At 51.6% G+C, this 21,046-nt stretch overlaps 1 protein-coding gene across 1 annotated transcript in view; it reads right to left on the reverse strand.

Annotated features, from left to right (window-relative positions):
• Window positions 1-4,067: 4,067 nt before the first annotated feature.
• Window positions 4,068-21,046, reverse strand: part of LOC137310515 (uncharacterized) — a 53,904-nt gene continuing 36,925 nt past the window's right edge. Inside the window, exons 11-17 of the mRNA XM_067978284.1 lie at window positions 20,454-20,714; window positions 17,166-17,441; window positions 16,773-17,051; window positions 10,821-10,934; window positions 8,156-8,188; window positions 7,376-7,403; window positions 4,068-6,359 (exon numbers count right to left, since the gene is read on the reverse strand). Of these exons, the coding sequence (XP_067834385.1) occupies window positions 6,125-6,359; window positions 7,376-7,403; window positions 8,156-8,188; window positions 10,821-10,934; window positions 16,773-17,051; window positions 17,166-17,441; window positions 20,454-20,714 (1,226 nt within the window). The 3' untranslated portion in view covers window positions 4,068-6,124. The remainder of the gene's footprint in view (window positions 6,360-7,375; window positions 7,404-8,155; window positions 8,189-10,820; window positions 10,935-16,772; window positions 17,052-17,165; window positions 17,442-20,453; window positions 20,715-21,046) is intronic.

The following is a 21,046-nucleotide window of genomic DNA, read 5'->3' on the forward strand; positions in this document are numbered from 1 at the left end:
CCCCACTCACAGGAAACACATTGAGAACGGGCCATCCCCAGGAACTGTGAAACTGACTCTGCTCTGGGCTGGAGTTAGACCACAAACAGGAACAGTTAGACACAACCTTTAATATAGTGAATATCACAAGGGAATTCACAGAGGAGAAACACACGGAGCAGGAGGAGAGTGAGGGGAGAGGGTCAAACTAACAGGAGGAGAGTGAGGGGAGAGGGTCAAACTAACAGGGGGAGAGTGAGGGGAGAGGGTCAAACTAACAGGGGGAGAGTGAGGGGAGAGGGTCAAACTAACAGGGGGAGAGTGAGGGGAGAGGGTCAATCAAACAGTGGGAGAGTGAGGGGAGAGGGTCAAACTAACAGGGGGAGAGTGAGGGGAGAGGGTCAAACTAACAGGGGGAGAGTGAGGGGAGAGGGTCAAACTAACGGGGAGAGTGAGGGGAGAGGGTCAAACTAACAGGGGGAGAGTGAGGGGAGAGGGTCAAACAAACAGGGGGAGAGTGAGGGGAGAGGGTCAAACTAACAGGGGGAGAGTGAGGGGAGAGGGTCAAACTAACAGGGGGAGAGTGAGGGGAGAGGGTCAAACTAACAGGAGGAGAGTGAGGGGAGAGGGTCAAACTAACAGGGGGAGAGTGAGGGGAGAGGGTCAAACTAATAGGGGGAGAGTGAGGGGAGAGGGTCAAACTAACAGGGGGAGAGTGAGGGGAGAGGGTCAAACTAACAGGAGGAGAGTGAGGTGAGAGGGTCAAACTAACAGGAGGAGAGTGTCAAACTAACAGGAGGAGAGTGAGGGGAGAGGGTCAAACTACAGGGGGAGAGTGAGGGGAGAGGGTCAAACTAACAGGGGGAGAGTGAGGGGAGAGGGTCAAACTAACAGGGGGAGAGTGAGGGGAGAGGGTCAATCTAACAGTGGGAGAGTGAGGGGAGAGGGTCAAACTAACAGGGGGAGAGTGAGGGGAGAGGGTCAAACTAACAGGGGGAGAGTGAGGGGAGAGGGTCAAACTAACGGGGAGAGTGAGGGGAGAGGGTCAAACTAACAGGGGGAGAGTGAGGGGAGAGGGTCAAACTAACAGGGGGAGAGTGAGGGGAGAGGGTCAAACTAACGGGGAGAGTGAGGGGAGAGGGTCAAACTAACAGGGGGAGAGTGAGGGGAGAGGGTCAAACTAACAGGAGGAGAGTGAGGGGAGAGGGTCAAACTAACAGGAGGAGAGTGAGGGGAGAGTGTCAAACTAACAGGGGGAGAGTGAGGGGAGAGGGTCAAACTAATGGGGAGAGTGAGGGGAGAGGGTCAAACTAATAGGGGGAGAGTGAGGGGAGAGGGTCAAACTAACAGGGGGAGAGTGAGGGGAGAGGGTCAAACTAACAGGAGGAGAGTGAGGTGAGAGGGTCAAACTAACAGGGGGAGAGTGAGGGGAGAGGGTCAAACTAACAGGGGGAGAGTGAGGGGAGAGGGTCAAACTAACAGGGGGAGAGTGAGGGGAGAGGGTCAAACTAACAGGAGGAGAGTGAGGGGATAGGGTCAAACTAACAGTGGGAGAGTGAGGGGAGAGGGTCAAACTAACAGGAGGAGAGTGAGGGGAGAGGGTCAAACTAACAGGAGGAGAGTGAGGGGAGAGTGTCAAACTAACAGGGGGAGAGTGAGGGGAGAGGGTCAAACTAATGGGGAGAGTGAGGGGAGAGGGTCAAACTAATAGGGGGAGAGTGAGGGGAGAGGGTCAAACTAACAGGGGGAGAGTGAGGGGAGAGGGTCAAACTAACAGGAGGAGAGTGAGGTGAGAGGGTCAAACTAACAGGGGGAGAGTGAGGGGAGAGGGTCAAACTAACAGGGGGAGAGTGAGGGGAGAGGGTCAAACTAACAGGGGGAGAGTGAGGGGAGAGGGTCAAACTAACAGGAGGAGAGTGAGGGGATAGGGTCAAACTAACAGTGGGAGAGTGAGGGGAGAGGGTCAAACAAACAGGAGGAGAGTGAGGGGAGAGGGTCAAACTAACAGGAGGGGGAGAGTGAGGGGAGAGGGTCAAACTAACAGGGGGAGAGTGAGGGGAGAGGGTCAAACTAACGGGGAGAGTGAGGGGAGAGGGTCAAACTAACAGGGGGAGAGTGAGGGGAGAGGGTCAAACTAACGGGGAGAGTGAGGGGAGAGGGTCAAACTAACAGGGGGAGAGTGAGGGGAGAGGGTCAAACTAACAGGGGGAGAGTGAGGGGAGAGGGTCAAACTAACGGGGAGAGTGAGGGGAGAGGGTCAAACTAACAGGGGGAGAGTGAGGGGAGAGGGTCAAACTAACAGGAGGAGAGTGAGGGGAGAGGGTCAAACTAACAGGAGGAGAGTGAGGGGAGAGTGTCAAACTAACAGGGGGAGAGTGAGGGGAGAGGGTCAAACTAATGGGGAGAGTGAGGGGAGAGGGTCAAACTAATAGGGGGAGAGTGAGGGGAGAGGGTCAAACTAACAGGGGGAGAGTGAGGGGAGAGGGTCAAACTAACAGGAGGAGAGTGAGGTGAGAGGGTCAAACTAACAGGGGGAGAGTGAGGGGAGAGGGTCAAACTAACAGGGGGAGAGTGAGGGGAGAGGGTCAAACTAACAGGGGGAGAGTGAGGGGAGAGGGTCAAACTAACAGGAGGAGAGTGAGGGGATAGGGTCAAACTAACAGTGGGAGAGTGAGGGGAGAGGGTCAAACAAACAGGAGGAGAGTGAGGGGAGAGGGTCAAACTAACAGGAGGGGGAGAGTGAGGGGAGAGGGTCAAACTAACAGGGGGAGAGTGAGGGGAGAGGGTCAAACTAACGGGGAGAGTGAGGGGAGAGGGTCAAACTAACAGGGGGAGAGTGAGGGGAGAGGGTCAAACTAACGGGGAGAGTGAGGGGAGAGGGTCAAACTAACGGGGAGAGTGAGGGGAGAGGGTCAAACTAACAGGGGGAGAGTGAGGGGAGAGGGTCAAACTAACAGGAGGAGAGTGAGGGGAGAGGGTCAAACTAACAGGAGGAGAGTGAGGGGAGAGTGTCAAACTAACAGGGGGAGAGTGAGGGGAGAGGGTCAAACTAATGGGGAGAGTGAGGGGAGAGGGTCAAACTAATAGGGGGAGAGTGAGGGGAGAGGGTCAAACTAACAGGGGGAGAGTGAGGGGAGAGGGTCAAACTAACAGGAGGAGAGTGAGGGGAGAGGGTCAAACTAACAGGAGGAGAGTGAGGGGAGAGGGTCAAACGAACAGGGGGAGAGTGAGGGGAGAGGGTCAAACTAACAGGAGGAGAGTGAGGGGAGAGGGTCAAACGAACAGGGGGAGAGTGAGGGGAGAGGGTCAAACGAACAGGAGGAGAGTGAGGGGAGAGGGTCAAACTAACAGGAGGAGAGTGAGGGGAGAGGGTCAAACTAACAGGAGGAGAGTGAGGGGAGAGGGTCAAACTAACAGGAGGGGGAGAGTGAGGGGAGAGGGTCAAACTAACAGGAGGAGAGTGAGGGGAAAGGGTCAAACTAACAGGAGGGGGAGAGTGAGGGGAGAGGTCAAACTAACAGGAGGGGAGTGAGGGGAGAGGATCAAACTAACAGGAGGGGCAGAGTGAGGGGAGGTGGATACCTGAGTGTGAGTCACAGCCTGGACTCTAATTGAGGGGTTCACATGGTTTAAATATGACCCACTCCCACAGTTTCGTTGAAAGTAATTCTCCGATTTCCCTTTTCCCGATTGTTTCATGTATTATAAACCTCTCAGGCACCTCCTTTCCAGGCTGAAGAGCCCAAGTCTCTCTGGTCTTTCCTCATAACTCAGAGCCCTGACACGGGGGACCAGCCTGGTGGCTCCTCTCTGCACTGCCCCCAGTGTCTGAGTGTCTCCCCTGTGTCTCAGTGACCAGACCCGGACACAGTACTAGTAAGAACACTGGGGTCCATGGGTTGACCATCCAGCCGAGGTCTCGGACTGAATGGGGCTTCAGTTTGGCCCATGGACGGCCTTCCATCACCCAGTTGTGATTAACTTTGAGTTGACCTCACCAGCTGCCGATTACAAGACCCACAAGCTGCTGAGTGAATGAATTAACCCTTTCTTGCCAAATCATCAAAGAAGGATTCAGACAACAAGTCAACAATCAACAAATATTTATTGATTCCAAGACACAATTATCACCACTTAAAGTGAAACATTGAGTATTGAAATAATAAGAGATAAAGTTACTGACAGTGTCACCCAGCGAATTTGAATAAATAATGAACAGACGGAGTTACTTCAGGAAATGAGCGACAGAGATTGTGAAGACAGCTCAGTGTCTCACTGGAATTCACCATTAACTGGGTTACTCATTGTCAAATTATAGCTGAGATCAGAGCCTGAGACTGGTATCAATTGGGGAGATTAAATTCCGAGTAACTCCTTCGATCACTGACAAGTTACCAGCATTGGCTGGTCAGTTTATTGAGTAGGTTAGGGTCTGTGTACTGGTGGGGAGCAATGTTTCCAGAGCTGAAACGACCGTGTCCTCATGAGCGGGTTGGTTGAGTTGATCTCCTCCCCTGGGACGGGGAACGTCGAATTGGTGACAGGGTTTCTGTTCCACTTGAATCCTCCGTTCTGTTTGAACCCACCTCACACACGAGAGACTGGGTCTGTGCTCACTGACTCACCTCGAACCTTCCTTGATCTCACACAACCTGTACAGTTCAGTGACACTCTTATTTCTGACTGTAACTGGCTCGTACAGTCATACAACCTGACTTCTGTAACCTTTAACTCTCTGTCCTGATATACCTTGTACTTGTAAAGGTCGCCTTCTACATCTGTTGGAGACAAACAGAACATACTGAGAGATGAGCCATGCTCCCTCTTGTATACCTTCAATTTAAATTAAACCCCCTTCCATTCAATTCACCAATCTGGTCACACATGTATCTGAAGGGTGCACCCTCTCGGTATCAATCACGTCTAACAGCCATCGAAGTGTTCTCGAAGACCTCGAGGTTAATGAGGCCTGGATCCCTGTGCAAAACCGACCATATGACCACTCCCCGAACTTCTCAATCTTTCTCCAACAAAGGTCCTCGTCAGGCCCAGATGAGGAAACATCTCTGGGCATTAATAGAGAACATTGTATCGATATCTGTCTGTATAGATCTCTCTCTATCCATTAGTTTATGTCTGTGTATATACTGATGTATCTCACATTGTATCGATATCTGTCTGTATTGATCTCTCTCTACCATTAGTTTATGTCTGTGTCTCAACTGATGTATCTCACATTGTATCGATATCTGTCTGTATAGACCTCTCTATCCATTAGTTTATGTCTGTGTATATACTGATGTATCTCACATTGTATCTATATCTGTCTGTATTGATCTCTCTATCCATTAGTTTATGTCTGTGGATATACTGATGAATCTCACATTGTATCTATATCTGTCTGTATTGATCTCTCTCTATCCATTAGTTTATGTCTGTGTATATACTGATGTATCTCACATTGTATCTATATCTGTCTGTCTGGATCTCTCTCTATCCATTAGTTTATGTCTGTGTATATACTGATGTATCTCACATTGTATCTACGTCTCTCTGTGTTCCTTTATCTATCTTCCTATTTTTATCTCACTCTGTCTGGATTTGTCTCCCCACAAAAGACCCTGTTTTCTGCCTGTGAAACTTGGACAATATATTCACGTCACATTAAGAAAGGGACTCACTTTCCCCTCAGCTCCCTGAGACGACTAATGAAGATCAGATTGCAGGAGAAGATCCCTGACACCAAAGTCCTTCAAAAAGCTGAGATGCCGAGTATCGATGCTCTGATGGTGAGGACACGGCTACAATGGTCAGCTCATGTGGTGCGAGTGTCTGATGATCAAATCCTGAAGATGTTCTTTTATCGCACGTTGTCAACTGGGAAACGATTTTGTGATGTTCAGCAAAAGGGACACAAAGACTGCTTAAAAGCAACTCTGAAACTGTACAAAATAGACGTCCATAAATGGGAACAAGTTGCTGAAGATAAGAAGCCTGGGGAGGAACCATCCATGAAGACCCCTCCCACTATCAGGCCCATCACATTGCTGATGCTCAATGGAAACGGCAGCTGAGGGAATCTCGGCTGAAAAATCCAGATTCCCGACCGGGTGTATCGGTGACCCACTGTTCAATCTGTAATCACTCATTCACAGCAAATATAGGTCTCCATCATCAAAGGACTCACTGCAGGAAATGAGCTGATATTCTGTGTGTCTTCTGCGATATGAAAGGAGGAGTGACGATGATGGGCACGTTTCACACTAGTACAGGTGAGTCCAGTTACCCAGCAACAAGGCTCTGTGAACATCCTGCAGTGGTTTACAGTGAACTGACGAGGGAAGGAATGGACAGGCACAAGGCAATCGGTTAAAGCCAGCCTGAGGAATTGGAAATGAAGGGTTAAACATTTAACACTGGGACTGTCACTATCGGCTTGGTCAGGGTGTGACAGTGGGGTTCATATGCAGCTTGGTGCGTGTGTAACAGTGATTGTGATCACCAAACATTAATGGACATTTAAAGAGATAAATATTAATGGTACATTTAAGGTGGTAAATATTAATGGTACATTTCAGGTGGTAATTAGAGAGTGTGACAGGTTTAATAGTGACTGGGAGGGTGAGAGTGGGTCAGGGGGGAATTAGAGAGTCTGACAGGTTTAATAGTGTGTGGGAGGGTGAGAGAGGGTCAGGGGGGGAATTAGAGAGTCTGACAGGTTTAATAGTGTGTGGGAGGGTGAGAGAGGGTCAGGGGGGAATTAGAGAGTGTGACAGGTTTAATAGTGAGTGGGAGGGTGAGAGAGGGTCAGGGGGGAATTAGAGAGTCTGACAGGTTTAATAGTGAGTGGGAGGGTGAGAGAGGGTCAGGGGGGAATTAGAGAGTCTGACAGGTTTAATAGTGTGTGGGAGGGTGAGAGAGGGTCAGGGGGGGAATTAGAGAGTCTGACAGGTTTAATAGTGTGTGGGAGGGTGAGAGAGGGTCAGGGGGGAATTAGAGAGTGTGACAGGTTTAATAGTGTGTGGGAGGGTGAGAGAGGGTCAGGGGGGAATTAGAGAGTCTGACAGGTTTAATAGTGTGTGGGAGGGTGAGAGAGGGTCAGGGGGGAATTAGAGAGTGTGACAGGTTTAATAGTGTGTGGGAGGGTGAGAGAGGGTCAGGGGGGAATTAGAGAGTCTGACAGGTTTAATAGTGTGTGGGAGGGTGAGAGAGGGTCAGGGGGGGAATTAGAGAGTGTGACAGGTTTAATAGTGTGTGGGAGGGTGAGAGAGGGTCAGGGGGAGAATTAGAGAGTGTGACAGGTTTAATAGTGAGTGGGAGGGTGAGAGAGGGTCAGGGGGGAATTAGAGAGTCGGACAGGCGGGAAAATCGAAAGTTTACTTACTGAAAGACTCACGGAGGAGAGCGATCAGAGACTTCAGAAGCTGTGAAAATAAAAACAGAATAAAAATAGAATGTGAGATTAAACCATCTCCCAGCATTCACTAAACCACCTCAGACAGGAAGAATATTCACTGAGGGGAGGAACCCCCCCACCCCGAGTCAGTGAGTCCAGGGGAGGGGGTGAGGGGCTGGAGGGGGTCCCTCCTGTGTAACTCCCCCCACCCCGAGTCAGTGAGTCCAGGGGAGGGGGTCCCTCCTGTGAAACTCCCCCCACCCCGAGTCAGTGAGTCCATGGGAGGGGGTGAGGGACTGGAGGGGGTCCCTCCTGTGTAACTCCCCCCACCCCGAGTCAGTGAGTCCAGGGGAGGGGGGGAGGGACTGGAGGGGGTCCCTCCTGTGTAACTCCCCCCACCCCGAGTCAGTGAGTCCAGGGGAGGGGGTGAGGGACTGGAGATGTTCACAGTCTGATCTCTGTTTCCTGATTGATCCATTCTTCCTCATTAATGGATCAAACTGTCTGATGGACATTTTGTTTCTCTGCGCAGTTAATGTTAAAATCAGATTGTAAAATAATTCACCAACACATCAAAACAATGACTCGGATTATCCGAGCTGTTGTTTTTTCAGTGTAAGAACGGACTGAACTCTGGAAATACAGATTAAATATTTCACATTGTTTCTCTGCTGGATCGAGAATCTCCTTCTGGAGAACTCCCAGGAGAATGAAATTCGACAACTTAATGTCCCTTATTATCCATTTCATCCCCAACAATCTGTCCCCTCCGTCACTTACTGCCTGCTGTTGTGTAAATCGGACTTGTTCGGTCTGCAGGAGAAAAATAAATGTCAGTGAGAATGGGGATCTCCCAAAATCAGAGAGTCAGCACACAACAAGGTGGGGAAATGGAGAGTGTGGAATAAATGCTCAGTCTCACACCCCCCTTCAGTCTCACTCTCCCCCCTTCAGTCCCACACTCCCCCCTTCAGTCTCACACTCCCCCCTTCAGTCCCACACTCCCCCCTTCAGTCCCTCACTCCCCCCTTCAGTCCCACACTCCCCCCTTCAGTCCCTCACTCCCCCCTTCAGTCTCACTCTCCCCCCTTCAGTCTCACACTCCCCCCTTCAGTCTCACACTCCCCCCCTTCAGTCCCGCACTCCCCCCCTTCAGTCCCACACTCCCCCCCTTCAGCCCCGCACTCCCCCCCTTCAGTCCCACACTCCCCCCCTTCAGCCCCGCACTCCCCCCCTTCAGCCCCGCACTTCCCCCCTTCAGCCCCGCACTCCCCCCCTTCAGTCCCGCACTCCCCCCCTTCAGCCCCGCACTCCCCCCCTTCAGCCCCGCACTCCCCCCCTTCAGCCCCGCACTCCCCCCCTTCAGTCCCACACTCCCCCCCTTCAGCCCCGCACTCCCCCCCCTTCAGCCCCGCACTCCCCCCCTTCAGCCCCGCACTCCCCCCCCCTTCAGCCCCGCACTCCCCCCCTTCAGTCCCGCACTCCCCCCCTTCAGTCTCACACTCCCCCCTTCAGTCTCACACTCCCCCCCTTCAGTCTCACACTCCCCCCCTTCAGTCCCGCACTCCCCCCCCTTCAGTCTCACACTCCCCCCCTTCAGTCCCACACTCCCCCCTTCAGTCTCACACTCCCCCCCTTCAGTCTCACACTCCCCCCCTTCAGTCCCGCACTCCCCCCCTTCAGTCTCACACTCCCCCCCTTCAGTCTCACACTCCCCCCCTTCAGTCTCACACTCCCCCCCTTCAGTCCCGCACTCCCCCCTTCAGCCCCACACTCCCCCCCTTCAGTCCCACACTCCCCCCCTTCAGTCCCACACTCCCCCCCTTCAGTCCCACACTCCCCCCTTCAGTCCCGCACTCCCCCCCTTCAGTCCCGCACTCCCCCCCTTCAGCCCCGCACTCCCCCCCTTCAGTCCCACACTCCCCCCTTCAGTCCCACACTCCCCCCCTTCAGCCCCGCACTCCCCCCCTTCAGTCCCACACTCCCCCCCTTCAGCCCCGCACTCCCCCCCTTCAGCCCCGCACTCCCCCTCTTCTGCCCCGCACTCCCCCCCTTCAGTCCCGCACTCCCCCCCTTCATCCCCGCACTCCCCCCCCTTCAGTCCCGCACTCCCCCCCTTCATCCCCGCACTCCCCCCCTTCATCCCCGCACTCCCCTCCTTTAGCCCCGCACTCCCCCCCCTTCAGTCCCACACTCCCCCCCTTCTGCCCCGCACTCCCCCCCTTCAGTCCCACACTCCCCCCCTTCAGTCCCACACTCCCCCCCTTCAGTCCCGCACTCCCCCCCTTCATCCCCGCACTCCCCCCCTTTAGCCCCGCACTCCCCCCTTCAGTCTCACACTCCCCCCTTCAGTCCCACACTCCCCCCCTTCAGTCCCGCACTCCCCCCCTTCAGCCCCGCACTCCCCCCCTTCAGCCCCGCACTCCCCCCTTCAGTCCCGCACTCCCCCCCCTTCTGCCCCGCACTCCCCCCTTCAGTCCCAGTACTGGAGACTCTCCCACACTCACTCTGTCCCCCTCAGTTCTCCATTCCCCTCTCTCTGACTCTCCTCTCTCAGTGCCCTGTACTCCCAGTACTGGAGACTCTCCCACACTCACTCTGTCCCCTCAGTTCTCCATTCCCCTCTCTCTGACTCTCCTCTCTCAGTGCCCTGTACTCCCAGTACTGGAGACTCTCCCACACTCACTCTGTCCCCTCAGTTCTCCATTCCCCTCTCTCTGACTCTCCTCTCTCAGTGCCCTGTACTCCCAGTACTGGAGACTCTCCCACACTCACTCTGTCCCCCTCAGTTCTCCATTCCCCTCTCTCTGACTCTCCTCTCTCAGTGCCCTGTACTCCCAGTACTGGAGACTCTCCCACACTCACTCTGTCCCCCTCAGTTCTCCATTCCCCTCTCTCTGACTCTCCTCTCTCAGTCCCCTGTACTCCCAGTACTGGAGACTCTCCCACACTCACTCTGTCCCCTCAGTTCTCCATTCCCCTCTCTCTGACTCTCCTCTCTCAGTGCCCTGTACTCCCAGTACTGGAGACTCTCCCACACTCACTCTGTCCCCCTCAGTTCTCCATTCCCCTCTCTCTGACTCTCCTCTCTCAGTGCCCTGTACTCCCAGTACTGGAGACTCTCCCACACTCACTCTGTCCCCCTCAGTTCTCCATTCCCCTCTCTCTGACTCTCCTCTCTCAGTGCCCTGTACTCCCAGTACTGGAGACTCTCCCACACTCACTCTGTCCCCTCAGTTCTCCATTCCCCTCTCTCTGACTCTCCTCTCTCAGTGCCCTGTACTCCCAGTACTGGAGACTCTCCCACACTCACTCTGTCCCCCTCAGTTCTCCATTCCCCTCTCTCTGACTCTCCTCTCTCAGTGCCCTGTACTCCCAGTACTGGAGACTCTCCCACACTCACTCTGTCCCCTCAGTTCTCCATTCCCCTCTCTCTGATTCTTACCTCTCCGTTGTCTTTTCCAGATGACTATTCCGATTATCACCACTATAACAGCCAGCGCCGCAATCACTGATCCGATAATAATTCCCAGATTGGATTCCCTGTTTTCCGGTCTTTCTGAAACACATTTCAATAATATCAGGATTGTTTCTCTCTGTTCCAGGAACCATTCCCAGTTCTGTGTTGATTGGGGGAGATTTTATCCGAACCCACCCGTGGGGAAACTGACGAGATCGGGTGTAACGCTGGTTTTACTCCCCGCCCCGATTTTACTGCCCATTGAAGTCAGTGGTCAGTAATATTGGTCAGAATCCAGCCCATCCCATGGGTCTCCCGCCCGGTGAGTCAGGTTAACATTCCCCCCGATGTCTGTGTGTCTTTTCCTTGTCCCATTCCCAGGGTTACATTGTACAGTCCAGGAGTCAGCCTCACTGATGGTTCTCACAGATCGGTTTCTGGCCATTATATGGACATCCAATAATACTCAGCTATTTTAAGCTTGCCCTTCACCAATGTATTTCAGAAAATCACAGCCCCCCCAGTACACTCCCCTCAGTACCACCCTGGGACCAGTCAGGGGCAAACTCCCCAATTCCAGCCCCTTCTCTCTGACCCACCACACTCCCTGACAATAACGGTGATGTTCAGACACACAATGACGGAGGTTCGGATACACTGGGCTGTATCGACAGAAACATCATTCCCGATTTAAACCCTGCCCGTCCGGCGGGAACGTTGTAAGGTTCCCCATAGCCCAGGAGAGCTCCTCCAGGCCCAACAAGGAAGCCTTGGGCCTCCTCTGCCCTGGCCTTCCCCCCCTGCCCAACCTCCTCTGTCTGTGACCAGCCCAGATCCCAGCTCCTACATTATTTTCCTTGCCGGGGATCATCTCCTTCGATCTCTGGCCCCAATTATTGCTCTCACTCACCCCATGATGTCCCTCTTGCAGGATTCAGATGGGAGACAGAGCTGGAGTATTTAAATACGGCCCAGGAGGTAACTTTTAATGATTTGTGAATCTGTACCCCTCGATCCCTTTGCCCCTCGACCCCATTTAGACTTTTTCTAAGCAGTGTGTGGCCTCCTTATTCTTCCTACCAAAATGCAACACCTCACACTTCTCTATATTGAAATTCATTTGCCAATTACACGCCCATTCTGCAAGTTTATTAATGTCTTTATTGTCGATGTACTTCGTGTATGCCTGTGGATTGGAAAATGCAAATGTCACTCCATTATTAAGGAGGGAGAGAGGGAGAAACCAGGTAACTACAGACCTGTCAGTTTAACATCAATTGTGTGGAAGATTACAGGACTCTCTCATCAGAGATCGAGGGACTGAACACATGGACAAGTGTCAGCTGATCAAAGAGAGTCAGCATGGATTTGTGAAGGGGAGGTCATGTCTGACTAATCCAGTTGAATTTTTTGGGGAGGTCAGTAATATGTGGATAAGGGAGTGTCTCTGGATGTTGTCTGTATGGACTTCCAGAAGGTATTTGATAAGGTTCTCCACAAAAGAATATTTGCAAAAATAAATGTGAACAGAATTGTGGCATGGGTTGGGAGACAGAGTGTGGGGATAAAGGGAATGTGCTCTGATTGGTGGGATGTGAGAAGTGGTGTTCCCCAGGGATCTGGACTGGGGCCTCAGCTTTTCACCATATTTATCAATGATTGGATGAAGGAACAGAGTGAGTTGTATCTCCAAGTTTGGAGATGACACTAAGTTAGGGGACACAGTAAAGGGACACAGACAGATTAAATGAGTGGGCAAAACTATGGCAGGTGGAGTTCAATGTGAGTCACATTGTGAGGCACGGGCTCGATGGGCCGAATGGTTCCATGTGGGGAAATTCAAGATCATCCATTTTAGATCGGAGAAAGACAAATCAGGATATTTCCTGAATGGTGATAGACCAGGGGCTGTAAAGGAGCAAAGGGATTTGGGTGTCCAAGTACACAAATCACTAAAAGCGAGTGTGCAGGTAAAAATTAATCAAAAAGCCCAATGGAATGTTGGCCTTTATCTCGGGGCCTGGATTACAAAGTGAGGAAGTGATGCTTCAGTTGTACAGAGTCTTGGTCAGAATCCAACTGGAGAATTGTGTTCAGTTCTGGGAATCGCACCTTATGTAAGATATATTGTCCTTGGAGGGGATACAGTGCAGATTCACCAGACTGATACCGGGGCTTAGAGGGTTAAATTCTGAGGACAGGTTACAGAAACTTGGCTTGTATTCCCTGGAATATAGAAGGGTGAGGGGTGATCTAAATGAGGTGTTTAAAATGATAAAGGGATTCGATAGGGTGGAGACAGAGAAACTATTTTCTCTGGTGGGGAATCCAGAACGAGGGGGCACAATCTTAAAATTAGAGCCAGGCCATTTAGGAGTGAAATCAGAAAGCACTTTTTCCACAAAAAGGGGAGTGGAAATCAGGAAATCTCTCCCCAAAAGGCTGTGGGTGCTGGGAACAACTGAAAATTTCAAGATAGATGTTTGTGGGGTAAGGGAATCAAGGGATATGGATCAAAGGAGGGGAAATGGAGGAGAGGTACAGATCAGTCATGGTCTCATTGAATGGCAGAACAGACTCAAGGGGCCGAATGGCCTGCTCCTGTTCCTATGTTCCGTACACACACACACACAGACACACACACACACACACACACAGACAAAATGTCCTTCAGGGAAGGAAACCTGCCGTCCTTACCCGGTCTGGCCCATATGTGACTCCAGACCCACAGCAATGTGGTTGATTCTTAATCACCCTCTGAAATGGCCGAGCAAGCCACTCAGTTGTGCAATCTCGCTAAACAAAGACATAATAAGAATAAAACCAGACAGACCACCTGGCATCGGACCACGAGGCACCAGACACGACAAAGGCAAACCAAGCCCAGTCGACCCTGCAAAGTCCTCCTCACTAACATCTGGGGATTTGTGCCAAAATTGGGAGAGCTGTCCCACAGACTAGTCAAGCAGCAGCCTGACATAGCCATACTCACAGAATCATACCTTTCAGCCAACGTCCCAGACTCTTCTATCACCATTCCTGGGTATGTCCTGTCCCACCGGCAGGATAGACCCACCAGAGGTGGCGGTACAGTGATATACAGCCAGGAGGGAGTGGTCCTGGGAGTCCTCAACATTGACTCCGAACCCCATGAAATCTCATGGCATCAGGTCAAACATGGGCAAGGAAACCTCCTGCTGATTACCACCTACCGCCCTCCCTCAGCTGATGAATCAGTCCTCCTCCATGTTGAGCACCATTTGGAGGAAGCACTGAGGGTAGCAAGGGCACAAAATGTACTCTGGGTGGGGGACTTCAATGTACATCACCAAGAGTGGCTCGGTAGCACCACTACTGACCGAGCTGGCCGAGTCCTGAAGGACATAGCTGCCAGACTGGGCCTGCGGCAGGTGGCGAGTGAGCCAACATAAGGGAAAAACCGACTTGACCTCATCCTCACCAATCTACCTTTTGCAGATGCATCTGTCCATGTCAGTATTGGTAGGAGTGACCACCACACAGTCCTCGTGGAGACGCAGTCCTGTCTTCGCACTGAGAACACCATCCAACGTGTTGTGTGGCACTATCACCGTGCTAAATGGGATAGATTAAGAACAGATCTAGCAGCTCAAAACTGGGCACCCATGAGGCACTGTGGGCCATCAGCAGCAGTAGATTGTATTCCAGCACAATCTGTAACCTCATGGCCCGGCATATTCCTCAATCTACCATTACCAACAAGCCAGGGGATCAACCCTGGTTCAATGAGGAGTGTAGAAGAGCATGCCAGGAGCAGCACCAGGCAAACCTAAAAATGAGATGCCAACCTGGTGAAGCTACAACTCAGGACTACATGCATGCTAAACAGGGGAAGCAACATGCTATAGACAGAGCTAAGCGATTCCACAACCAACGGATCAGATCAAAGCTCTGCAGTCCTGCCACATCCAGTCGTGAACGGTGGTGGACAATTAAACAACTAACGGGAGGAGGAGGCTCTGCAAACATCCCGATCCTGCGGAGTCCAGCACGTGAGTGCAAAAGACAAGGCTGAAGCATTTGCAACCATTTTCAGCCAGAGGTGCTGAGTGGATGATCCATCTCGGCCTCCTCCCGATATCCCCACCATCACAGAAACCAGCCTTCAGCCAATTCGATTCACTCCATGTGTTATCAAGAAATGGCTGAGTGCACTGGATACAGCAAAGGCTATGGGCCCCGACAACATCCCGGCTGTAGTGCTGAAGACTTGTGCTCCAGAACTGGCCGTGCCTCCAGACAAACTGTTCCAGTACAGTTACAACACTGGCATCTTCCCGACAATGTGGAAAATTGCCCAGGTATGTCCTGTCCACAAAAAGCAGGACAAATCCAATCCGGCCAATTACCGCCCCATCAGTCTACTCTCAATCATCAGCAAAGTGATGGAAGGTGTCGTCGACAGTGCTATCAAGCGGCACTTACTCACCAATAACCTGCTCACCGATGCTCAGTTTGGGTTCCGCCAGGACCACTCGGCTCCAGACCTCATTACAGCCTTGGTCCGAACATGGACAAAAGAGCTGAATTCCAGAGGTGAGGTGAGAGTGACTGCCCTTGACATCAAGGCAGCATTTGACCGAGTGTGGCACCAAGGAGCCCTCGTAAAATTGAAGTCAATGGGAATCAGGGTTAAAACTCTCCAGTGGCTGGAGTCATACCGAGCACAAAGGAAGATGGTAGTGGTTGTTGGAGGCCAATCATCTCAGCCCCAGGACATTGCTGCAGGAGTTCCTCAGGGCAGTGTCATCGGCCCAACCATCTTCAGCTGCTTCATCAATGACCTTCCCTCCATCATGAGGTCAGAAATGGGGATGTTCGCTGATGACTGCACAGTGTCCAGTTCCATTTGCAACCCCTCAGATAATGAAGCAGTCCATGCCCGCATGCAGCAAGACCTGGAGAACATCCAGGCTTGGGCTGATAAGTGACAAGTAACATTCGCGCCTGACAAGTGCCAGGCAATGACCATCTCCAACAAGAGAGAGTCTAACCACCTCCCCTTGACATTCAACGGCATTACCATCGCCGAATCCCCCACCATCAACATCCTGGGGGTCACCATTGACCAGAAACTTAACTGGACCAGCCATATAAATACTGTGGCTGCAAGAGCAGGTCAGAGGCTGGGTATTCTGCGGCGAGTGACTCACCTCCTGACTCCCCAAAGCCTTTCCACCATCTACAAGGCACAAGTCAGGAGTGTGATGGAATACTCTCCACTTGCCTGGATGAGTGCAGCTCCAACAACACTCAAGCTTGACACCATCCAGGAAAAAGCAGCCCGCTTGATTGGAACCCCATCCACCACCCTAAACATCCACTCCCTTCACCACTGGCGCACCATGGCTGCAGTGTGTACCATCCACAGGATGCACTGCAGCAACTCGCCAAGGCATCTTCGACAGCACCTCCCAAACCCGCGACCTCTACCACCTAGAAGGACAAGGGCAGCAGGCGCATGGGAACAACACCACCTGCACGTTCCCCTCCAAGTCACACCCCAGCCCGACTTGGAAATATATCGCCGTTCCTTCATCGTCGCTGGGTCAAAATCCTGGAACTCCCTACCTGACAGCACTGTGGGAGAACCTTCACCACACGGACTGCAGCGGTTCAAGAAGGCGGCTCACCACCACCTTCTCAAGGGCAATTAGGGATGGGCAATAAATGCCGGCCTCGCCAGCGACGCCCACATCCCATGAATGAATAAAAAAAAGCCTTTCATATCTGTCATAATCAATATCTCACATGGACATTATTTCACTCCCTCTAACACACACACACCCACACACCCTCTGACACACACCCCCACACACACCCCCACACACCCACAACCCCACACCCCCACACATCCACACCCCCACACACCCACACATTTCAAATGCAGTTCCTTACCCCACTGATAGACCTTTGCCTCTGCCAGGCTGCTGTGTTCAATTTGACAGGAGTATTGATCCTCATCCCCAGCATTTACTTCAATCTCTTTCTTGATCTGATGGGTCCCATCGTGGTTCGGTCGAACCCCCGAGGATTGGCTCTCAGACACTCGATCACCACTCCTTAGCCAGGTCACCTCGATGTTTACAGGGTAAAATCCAGTAACCAGGCAGGAGAGAGTGGGCGGGTTGTACTGATTATTGGGGTCACTTCTGGAGATGAACACTTCAGGCTGAACTGAAAGGGGAAAGGGAGGAAACACAAACAATAGAGAGACAGAGAATGGAATGGGATAACGGTTTCATAGATCAGAAAGTTCAATCAGAAAATGGGAAAATGGGAAATCAATACCTTTCCTTTTGAGATATTCCTTTCCAGCGCGTAAATATAACTGTAAAAGGTCAACCAGTTCTTCTTCCAACTGCCATTTCCAATGCTTGTTCCAGGAATCATCAGAATCCCATTTCTCCTTGGTCTTCACTGCAAGGTGATTGGTTGCGACCCATCTCATCCTGTCTGGCTCTAAACTAATATAATCGTTTCCATCATATCCAAACCGCATCGATCTCTTAATGGAGCCGTCTTCAGTGATCTCAACAGTCCTTATCCATTGGAAAATGTGAATTCCTGTCGGTGACCAACCAGAGATCAATAATCAATAATCAATAGTTAATGGAGAATATCCGTTTATTACTGATGTAACGGGAAGTTAGAGTCGCAGTCTGATCAGAGGGGAAAGGGGGTCCAGTATCAGGGAGAAATGGGGGGTCAGATTTGTTAACCCCTCCTGAACCATGACAGAATTATAGAAGGCAATATCACGGTCAATCTCAGATAATAGGCACCATTTTTATCACATGACTTCCCCTCCCCCACTTCTCGAACTCGATACCCGTGAGTGCCGCTGGTGCACTGCCCTTGAGGACCAGAACCAGGTGTATATTTCTGATGTGCCAGTGGGCCTGTTTTGGGAACCACACTGGCCCCAAACCTCCATTTTGCCCCAATGTTGCGCTGCTGAGCCTGGACTTCTGGGAGCCAATCCAGTCCCGTACTGACCACCCGCAAATCACACACTCATCTCATTTACACACCCACTGGCATTGGCTGAGCGCAGCGCCCATGTGACACGGACCTCCCCTGACGGGTGGGGGTGGGGATTTAAAGCGCAGTCTTTAAAGAGCCGCAAATGGCTGAAGATTGCAGCAGAGGGAAGGATCTAAACTTTCCCCCGAGACTGGGGTCCCATCAGGAGCTGGAATAAGAGACTCATGTGAGATATTGAGAGACTTTTAAACAATGTGGTCACGGGAGGAGCAGGCAGAGGGTCTGGGAGAAGGGAGCAGGGCATTGGAAGGAGGGAGAATAGAAGATCCCAAAATTATAATGAGAACAATCGTCAGACACTGATAGATGGAACAGGCAAAGGGAAGAGAGAGAGAGAGAGGGGGAGAGATAGAGAGAGATAGAGAGAGAGAGAGAGAGAGAGGGAGAGGGAGAGAGAGATAGAGAGAGATAGAGAGAGAGAGAGAGAGAGGGAGAGGCGGAGAGGGAGAGGGAGAGGCAGAGAGAGATCGAGAGAGGGAGAGGGAGAGATGGAGAGAGAGGGAGAGGGAGAGGGAAAAGGAGAGAGGGATAGATAGGGAGAGGGAGAGAGAGAGATAGAGATGGAAGAGAGGGAGAGGGAGAAGGAGAGAGGGATAGATAGGCAGAGGGAGAGAGAGATAGGGAGAGGGAGAGAGAGATGGAGAAAGAGATAGATAGAGATAGATGGAGAGGGAGAGGGAGAGAGGGAGATAAAGAGAGATAGAGAGAAAGGGAGAGAGGGAGACAGTCGCAGAGAGAGAAAGAGGGAGGCAGGCGCAGAGAGAGAGAGAGAGAGACAGATAGAGAAGACACATGGACCAAGGGAGAGACTGACTGACAGAGAAAGAGAGAGACAGAGAGACAGAGAAAGCATCAGATGGAGACAGAGAAAGAAAGGCAAGGTGTGACAGAGAGATCGTGAGTGAGAGAAAGCAAGAGAGAGAGAATCAGATAGACAGAGAAAGTGAGAGACAAAGGGAGATGTAGAGAGACACAGGGAGAGAGAGACACAGGGAGAGACAGGGAGTCAGAGAGGGAGACAGGGAGTGGGGGAGAGGGAGTGGGGGAGAGGGAGTGGGATTAGTTTGGGATTGATACAGGGCTATGGGGAGAGAGTGGGACAGTGGGATTAGTTTGGGATTGATACAGGGCTATGGGGAGAGAGTGGGACAGTGGGATTAGTTTGGGATTGATGCAGGGCCATGGGGAGAGAGTGGGACAGTGGAATTCGTTTTGGATTGATACAGGGCTATGGGGAGAGAGTGGGACAGTGGGATTAGTTTTGGATTGATACAGGGCTATGGGGAGAGAGTGGGGACAGTGGGATTAGTTTGGGATTGATACAGGGCTATGGGGAGAGAGTGGGACAGTGGGATTAGTTTGGGATTGATACAGGGCTATGGGGAGAGAGTGGGACAGTGGGATTCGTTTTGGATTGATACAGGGCTATGGGGAGAGAGCAGGGCAGAGGGATTAGATTGGGATTGATACAGGGCTATGGGGAGAGAGCGGGACAGTGGAATTCGTTTTGGATTGATACAGGGCTATGGGGAGAGAGTGGGACAGTGGGATTAGTTTGGGATTGATACAGGGCTATGGGGAGAGAGTGGGGCAGTGGGATTAGTTTGGGATTGATACAGGGCTATGGGGAGAGAGTGGGACAGTGGGATTAGTTTGGGATTGATACAGGGCTATGGGGAGAGAGTGGGACAGTGGGATTCGTTTTGGATTGATACAGGGCTATGGGGAGAGAGCAGGGCAGAGGGATTAGATTGGGATTGATACAGGGCTATGGGGAGAGAGCGGGACAGTGGAATTCGTTTTGGATTGATACAGGGCTATGGGGAGAGAGTGGGACAGTGGGATTAGTTTGGGATTGATACAGGGCTATGGAGAGAGAGTGGGACAGTGGGATTAGTTTGGGATTGCTCCAGCAAATCGCAGGCACCGACACGATGAGGTGAATGGCCTCCTCCTATGCTGTAATGTCTCTGGTTCTATCTCTCACCAAGCTCTTTCCCATATCGTCTTCTCTCTCCCCGATTACTTCCCGATACTGGTGTTTTATGTTCCTTTCTCCCTCGTTGCCACCTCTCCTTATCTCCCTCTCCTTTTCGTCATTTCTCTATTTCCCCATCTCTCTCCCTCCTCCTCTCTCTCCCTCCTCCTCACTCACTCACTCCCCAATTCCCACTCTCGAAATTCTCCTCCATTCCCCCGATATCTATTATTTCCGAATTGGGAGAATGGAAGGTCATAAATAGAGGCCCAGGCTGTGGGGATGGGGAAGGCCGCAGGAGCAGAGGCAGTCCCCATAAATAGAGGCCCAGGCTGTGGGGATGGGGAAGGCCGAGAAGCAGGTAAAATATAGAACAGCCGATGTAGTCACTAAAAACGAGGAGGTGGCCCAGGAGGATGTGATGTGGGACTGGTCGGGAAAGTGGGAACAGCTGGGATCAGAGAGCAAATTGACGTCAAAAATCATTGATTAATTCCCAATAGACAGCCATTAAACAGGCCGTCAGTGGGAGTTTCCTGGATCACTGATCTTACCGGATGTGTGGTTCGTCCATTTTATTATGGTATTGAGATTCTCCATCGTCACATCGTAACGCATCTTCCCGAGATGACTGTAATAATTCCATTCTTCCACATCGAGAGAGTCTGTTAAGAATTGCTGTCTGGAAACCATATGTTGGATGTCACTGTCATAATGGGATAACACAACTCCATTAACCATCGTCATACCCATAAACTCAGGGCCATCCGTGTTGCCGGAAATTCCCGTGTACACCACAGTGAAGGAATCAGAGTCTGTCAAATAAACAATAAAAGGGATGGGTTAATAAACATTGACAAACAGTACCAACTGATCAAAGTGAAGCCCATTCAGATAGTGAAAATCTCCAGTCGTCCACTGCATTATCTCAATGTCAGAATCCTGTCTGTATTATAAACAGGGGATCACTGCAGTGTAGGAGGTACAAGCAGCAGAGTTTTGGATGAGCTCAAGTTTACGGAGGGTGGAAGGTGGGAGACCGGCCAGGAAAGCAATGGAATCGTCACGTCTCGAGATAGCAAAGGAATGGAGGAGGGTTTCAGCAGCAGAAGGGCTGAGGCAGGGGGGGAGACGGGCGATGTTACAG

This window comes from Heptranchias perlo, unplaced genomic scaffold (genome assembly GCF_035084215.1).
Source record: "Heptranchias perlo isolate sHepPer1 unplaced genomic scaffold, sHepPer1.hap1 HAP1_SCAFFOLD_256, whole genome shotgun sequence".
NCBI classification, from domain to species: Eukaryota; Metazoa; Chordata; class Chondrichthyes; order Hexanchiformes; family Hexanchidae; genus Heptranchias; species Heptranchias perlo.